Below are 7278 nucleotides of genomic sequence, written 5' to 3' on the forward strand. Positions count from 1 at the left end.
TTTTATCCTATCAGACCTTAGTAGGTGGAGCTGATTGAATAACTTCTTGCATTTTGAGAGTAATGAATTTGCTCTTAGAATGTTTCTTAAAAGCTAAAACATCAAGTACATGCAGCAAGTAAACAAACATACAGACTGTACATTTTACATGATGAATGTCCATCTATGCAGACAGTCAGCAACACAAAGTCAAGTATAGGTGTGATCTATACCTAGGTAGATCTATACCTGGGTAAAATTGAAGTGCAATGGAAGTCTAAACCCATATAATGTAGAGCAGGAGAGGCTGAAGGGAGGAGAGAGAGACGGTTCGGAGGATTCAAGGACTTGTTTCAGTTGTTGTCCAGCTGCCATTTTATCTGTTGGTAGATTTGTGTGTGTGTGGGTGAAATGTTAGGGATTAAGAGACAGAGAGGATGAGGGGAAGCTTATCAACGTCTTCCTTTATGTTGTTAATTATCAGCAGCCACAAGATGGTGCTATTAACAATCGTATAAATCAAGAGATGGACAATGCTTGCAATCCTATTACACAGTTAGAATTACATTTTTGAAACTTTATTGATTTCCAGTGAGACAACATAAGAGCTATGAATAAACACTGTGCATATTTATAAAAGACAAATATCTTGTAGAAATGTTTTCATTGGAGAAACGGCAGAATTTAGAACAAGAAATCAGTAGCAAATGAAGCGAAATACAGCTGCAAAGCATTCAACACATACTCACAGTCTGTGCAAGAGTTAATCTGAGGTCACAGTCTTCAGCACATGAACTCACATGAAAGCTCATAGAAGACTGAGAAGGATCGAGGCTGTTTATGATTTATTACCAAGTTACTTTTGTTTGATGCATTACGTCTTTTCGTATCCAATTTCTTTCCTCCAATGGCTGCCAGGAAAAAACTCGAAACTCCTCCCTCTTCATCATAAAAGACTGGAACCAGGGCTGGGTGTTATGTGTCAAATTGTAAAATCAATGTTCCTTTATGTTGAAAGATAGTACTGTGGTCATAGATAACAGTAAATAATCCATGACACAAAATACAGAACACATTAGCACCGCTGATGCCACTTTTTATTTTCTATTCTAGCGAGTTATAGGCTGTGAAATGGCTCAGTATGTCTTATATTTTACCATAGAAGAAGAAAAGACAGTGACCTTTCTGGGCCCTACCAGGTCCCCGTTGTGTAAAACTACAATGTGTTCCATTTCACTTTAAAAACATCTATTTATATAATATTTAGGTGACCTTGTTGTGTGTATATTTACATTTTTCCAACTCAGGCTGTTGTTCATGTGAATAAATAAAGTTATAACAGCTGATAAAGCAATTACATTCCTATCATATCATTATTTTTGAACTAATGCACCAAGCTGGTAGTTAAGATGCCCTTGCAGATCATTTCTATTTGCAGCAGCTGACTGATTGCTGCGGAGTCACGCTGTTAATCCCACAGGCTGGAATCTGTTAGAGAAAGGAAAGAGAGTTCAGTCAAATAAACCAAACCTGACGTGTGTTAACATAATTCACACTGGAGACCAAACCTGAGACTTCTATTCAGCTCCACCTGCCTGTGTGCCGCTCCACTGTGCAGCACAGCCCCTCTCCCCGGCCCGAGCTGTAGACTGGGGACACACACACGCGGCTGTCAGGGACGAGTTGTGTGAGCTGCATGGACAGCAAGTTAGCGGGCAGGTACGCGGAGGAGGCGGAGGGCTTTGAGGACGACGTGCTGGAGATTTCTGGCTCCCAGCTGACCCAGTATCCTCTCAGGCCCTCTCCATGGCCTGACCACTCTGCCTGCACACCGTGCAGATCCGTGGGGGTCAGCTGAAGGTCAGCCAGAGCAGGAAGTGCCGCTGCAGGGGAGCCATCGACAAACATGGGAAGAAATGATGGGGATATTGCTGATATGATGGAAAAATATGGAGAACATAACAAGAAAAAGACGATATCTAAAGGTCAGATTTCAAATTCCATACACACACAGACACACACACACAACATGTCAGCTCAGCACAAATCCAGACGCATACCCTGCTGAGTGCACGCTCTCACAGACATGGCCGTCTCTCTGCCGCTGGCATGCAGGGCGCCGACTGTGATCAGGTACTGAGTGTCTGGCTGCAGGCCACTGAGTAATGTGGAGTTCTGATGACTGTGCAGTGCCACGGTGGAGACGGGCCCACTGGGAATGGCGCCGTACTCCACCCTGTAACTCTGGACGCGAGCTGGCTGCAGGGGGCCCCAGCTGACACGCAGCTGATGGGGTCCAGAGTCGGACACTGAGACCACCGCTGGGCTTAAAACATCTGTGGGGAGGTGAAGATGATGTCAACAAGTTAAAATGTGTGATAATGACAAAGAAGGAGCAAATCCCAACCACAGAGATACAGCACCCGCAGGACAAATCAAGGATTGCATATTTTGGTAGTGATTACAACTTAAATATTGAAACATGAGCAGATGTACAGCTGGTAGTCCATTCTATAGCAATACACCCCTTCCCAAAGGCATGGATATGTTTTTGGAAAGACAGCAGCAACGCTCCAGCTGTGTCCTTAATCCACACTGTGCATAAAATCTCCTGGAAAAGTGACAAAGTTTCACTCAAACACTGGAATCTGCAGGATGATGTTACAAACTGTATTTCAATAGGCGTCTAGTTTGTCCCCCCCTCACCAGGATGTGTGGTGAAGGTGACGGAGAGCGCGCTAAACAGCTCCTGGTTGGACTCTGGCCTGAGGGTGGCGCTGTACGTGGTTTCCGGCTGCAGGTTCTTCAGCTCGGCCCAGCTGGAGTCTCCTGGCAGAGTTCGCCTGTGTTGCCGCCCCTCACCGCAGTCGACCCCAGAGCTCGGCACGCAGCTATACTGCAGCTCATAGAAACCGCTGTCTGCACTCAAGACGGGGCGCCACTGCAGCACAGCATCGTGGGAAGACAAATGAACTACACGTAGCCTCTCTGCACGAATTATGTCTGTAGAGGAAGAAAACAAGAGCAGCGGAAAGAAAGAGAGGCAATGAAACAGTGAAAGCTCGCACAAAGGCAACGTTCACATTCTCTGTCTAAAACTACTTCAGCTCAGTGTTCAGCCTAACATCTGCTCTGCTGTAGTGCTTGCAACATTAATCAATCATGATCGACTACTTGATTTTTGAAAAAATAATCAATTTGTTCAGCAATATGGTGGCCCGGTCCAGCTCAGTGGTGTTCAGGCACTGTGAAGTCGATTCGATGGATCAAAGTCAAAAGGGCAAATCCTTGGATTGTTTGTGAGCCTATTTGACCCTGACAGCTGCGCCCTGCTGTCATGATTCAGTACTTAACTTCCAACAAACACACACAGTCAAACACACCAATAATGGCATCCCTCAGGTCCTCTGTGATGATGCTGATGTCATCTATGTCAACAAAGTAGAGGTGGTCAGCGACAGGAGGCGTCACAGCTCGCTGCAGCACCTGGTAGTTTCCATGTCCCGTAGAAACCACCAACACAGACACGCCCTGTGCTTTAAGCTCCGCCATGGGCCCGTCCACGTCTCCGGGCTGCACGCCATCCGTCAGCCACAGGAGGATCCTCGGCACCTCCGCCCCCGCCCCAGCAAGGAGCCGCCGGGCCACCGCGAGCGCCGCCTCCGTGTTGGTGTCTCCGTGCAGCTGCCTGGTGCTCCGCAGGGCTTCCTGCAGGGCACTCTGACTGCTGTGTTCATTCAGGCCAAACTCCAGGTTAGGACGGGTGCCCACCTGCAGCAAGCCCACTCTGACGTGGCCGCGGCCTAGAGAGAAGGGACGCAGCAGCTCGGCAAGGAAGGGCAGCAGGCGTGAGAACTCGTAGTTTGCCACACTTCCTGAAGAGTCCAGCAAGAGCAGGATGTCCCCTTCACAGCAGTTCAACACTGGAGAGAAGAAAAGAGGACATTTTTATCAGCAGGTGTCTTATTTTCCCCTTAAATTTCTTCGTTTATGCCCTGATTCAGACTTTGTCATGGAGCTCAAAAGAAGAAGCTCTTAATTAGTGGTTAACAAAGTCTTTCCATCAAACGTGGCGTCTTCTTAGGTGGTTAAGCTGCATTCACAGTGACACCATGAACTAGTCGGTGACAAATCATCCCTCCTGGACCAAATCACGTCTCATCCCTCATAGTAACAAATAGAGACACTCATGATGTGAAATGTCCTCCTCTCCACAGAGCGCCGGTGAGAAAAATCTCATTAATGTCATAGAGGCTGTGAGAGTCCTTGGAGGAGCATTAACACGCAGGATGGAGGGCAAAATGAAGCCTCATCTGTCAAGGATAACTGTAATGATGAGGACACGTTGCATCAAAACATCGGCAAAGATTTACGGGTTGTGATTGGGTAAATAATGGAGCCGCCGCAGAATATTTATGACAGATAATGCAAGAAATGTGTCACGGGTTTCGATTTATCATTGAAGATAAGCTTAGATGATTAAAAAGCAAGTTGGTTTATGAAGAGGAAGATGGGATGACCTCCTATTTGGTTCTCTACCTGCATAAGCACATATGGAATCCTTCATATCAGCCACTACATCACTATATGACATCATGGAGCATGTATGACATAAGATTAACCTCAACAATGGCTATCAGTTTGCTTGTTGTGTGACTTTTTGACACTTCTCTCTCTTTTCCATCTGCAGCTCCTCTCCTGCAGGAACACACCCTCGATTTCCTTGCAACAGTGCGTCATAATCATTAAACTTTTATAGGGAGGCAGAAAATAAAGCAGTGGGGAAAATAAACAGGGAGGGAAGGAAATGAGGGAGAACAAGGCAATCAGACCAGGAGGCGTCAGCCATCTGATCTGAGAGCTTAGAGGTGGGTGGGTGGGGTCGGGGTTACTGTAAGGAGAAAAAGGCACAAGCTTGAAGAAAGTGAAATGTAGGGTGACAGATGGAGGAGGCTGTGAGGGCGGAGCAAGAAATGCACAGATGCACAACGAAGGAAAAGAGGGGAAAGATGGCGAGATAAGAGCTGTTGATGGAGAGGCTGAGGAATGCCGTCTCTGCATTCCTCAGAGGAAAGGTTTTGCCTTTGTCGCTGTCAGGAGATATGATCATGTTATAGGAGCGTATGCCAGAGAGAGAGAGGGAGAGAGAGAGAGAGAGAGAGAGAGAGAAAGAGAGAGAGAGAGAGAGAGTATAACTGAGCGTCTGTCACTTCAGTGGCGTTGTCTCCGTGCCTCTGAAAACTACAAAAACTGCATCTCAATTTCTTTCACACACATGTATGTTACTGTACGTTCTTCTGTTGCCATTCAATGAATTTACGGATTTACTGCAGAAACGTGAAACCATAAACATTCCATACATTCCATGCAGGATTCCTCTGCATCTCAGATGACAACTAATTGGTTGAAATATTTGCTTTTAATTAAAAAGGACCAACATTCACCTGCACTGTTTATTTTCTGTAACATGAATAATAACCAATAAACAGCAGTACTAATATTACTGTTTCTTCCTTTTAAATCTGACATAGATATATAGATAGATAGATAGATAGATAGATAGATAGATAGACTGCGTTCTCCCGCTGACTTACATACTGTGTGTGTCCATGCTTTGCTTGTCTTGTGAGGTCCAGGTGCACTAATATGAAATGATGTCATGATTTGGAGATTATGCCCCATTTTCCACAGTTATGGTGACAAATTGCTCCATAGGAAAGTCATGAAAACTACTTTATGGTTCAGTTTACTGTCACTTCCTCCGTGTTCTTTGCCAGCTGCACCTTTTTAAAGACACAACGGCTCAGACTGACTGTAAACATCAATCCAGTGAGGAGACGTGAACATAAAGAATATTTACTCTTCAATGGGATGACTATATTATTATAATATAAATAACAGCCACATCATTTAAACTGTAACCATTACACACACTGGATGAAATATAGTGTAATGGAAAACTCTTTAGCATTAGTTTTCCTTTGACAACTCAATGTGTGTGTGTGAGTGTGTGTGAGCTTGTCCCAGCAGAACCCAGTGGAAATGTTTTCATTTAAATGTCACTGGCAGTTGACATGATTTTTACACTTTTTGACCTTTACACACCGCAACAACCAGACACGTTTATAAAAAACAGAGACGTTTTGTGACTTTAAGTGCAAACTATTATTATTATTAATTATTATTATCATTATTATTGTTATTGTAATGTTTGTGCTGTTCCTCCACAGTGTGTAAGTTATAGTTCTGTACTGTGTGTGTGTGTGTGTGTGTAAATTATAGTTCTGTACTGTGTGTGTGTGTGTGTGTGTGTGTGTCGCTCACCTGTGCCAGGTGTGTCACCGATCTGCGCGTCACTGTCGCTCCGCTGCAGCGTTGAACAGAGAAAAACGCCGAAGAAGAAGAACAAATGCATCCTCTCAGCTCGCGCGCGTCGGCATCCAAACGAGCTAAATAACCGGAAGCGGCGCGCACAGGTGGAGCGACGAAGGTCCCATCACACAAATCAAAACAACCTCCTCAACATGTCGCCTCCTCAGTGGACTTTTTCTCCTCTGCTCCTCCTAACTTTCCCTCCGTAATCCCAAACTTCACTCTTCCTAATCCCTCCGCCGGTGCACTTGCTTCCTTCCTTTCCCTCCTTCTATAGAAGTCTACTTCTCTGCTGTGTCATTACACGACACTCAGTCCAGTCCAGTCTCCAGTCCAGATTACTCCTCCTCCTGCAGCTGAGTCAAGCAGGAACTAAATTCACTTTTTGTTTTTGCTGGACTTTAATGGGACCTTCTGCTTTTAGAAACACATACACACACATACACACACTTACTAGCCAATGCGTGAAACTTGAGCATTTATTCAAAATTAAATAAATGTCTCTATCCACACCTGTGACCACATAATGATTAATGCACTCCAGTTTGGGACAGGCTCAGCAAATACCAGAGCTGCTACTAATCAGAAAGATCTCTCTCTCTCTCTCTCTCTCTCTCTGCTATCTAAGCACACACACACACAAGCAAACACACACACACACACACAAAATGAGGGCACTGTACTCCCTCTTGAGATCAAAGTGCCCCTGCATGTGCCAAGACCTGGTCTCTGTTACTTGAGAGAAAAATCATGTGACTAATGAGAATTTGGGTCCAAATGTGACAATGTGTTTGATTGTGTCAGAGTCTCAGACTGGAGGAGGCAGACTGGTAGAATCCTAATGTTATACACTGCATCCACCGTGGCTACTTTGCCTTTTGATATGTGATCCATGGGGACTTTTGCTTACATACCAGACTTGTGTGT

General features: G+C 45.0%; 1 protein-coding gene across 5 annotated transcripts; it reads right to left on the reverse strand.

Annotated features, from left to right (window-relative positions):
* Positions 1–539: 539 nt before the first annotated feature.
* On the reverse strand, positions 540–6888 carry LOC142996438 (von Willebrand factor A domain-containing protein 1-like). 5 transcript variants are annotated; one of them, XM_076147438.1, is made up of 6 exons: positions 6304–6888; positions 3363–3902; positions 2686–2982; positions 2040–2315; positions 1571–1910; positions 540–1467 (listed from the first exon to the last, which is right to left on the reverse strand). In XM_076147438.1, exons 1-6 carry the CDS (start codon positions 6392–6394, stop codon positions 1440–1442), a joined length of 1572 nt encoding a protein of 523 aa, XP_076003553.1. In that variant the 5' UTR covers positions 6395–6888; the 3' UTR covers positions 540–1439. The 5 variants fall into 5 exon arrangements, with proteins under 5 accessions (XP_076003553.1, XP_076003554.1, XP_076003555.1 ...); XM_076147439.1 differs by having other exon boundaries at positions 1575–1910; positions 6304–6886; XM_076147440.1 differs by having other exon boundaries at positions 1548–1910; positions 6304–6886.
* Positions 6889–7278: the final 390 nt, after the last annotated feature.

This window comes from Genypterus blacodes, unplaced genomic scaffold, assembly GCF_046128005.1.
Source record: "Genypterus blacodes isolate CSIRO-AG114 ecotype Tasmania unplaced genomic scaffold, CSIRO-AGI_Gbla_v1 ptg000037l_1, whole genome shotgun sequence".
NCBI classification, from domain to species: Eukaryota; Metazoa; Chordata; class Actinopteri; order Ophidiiformes; family Ophidiidae; genus Genypterus; species Genypterus blacodes.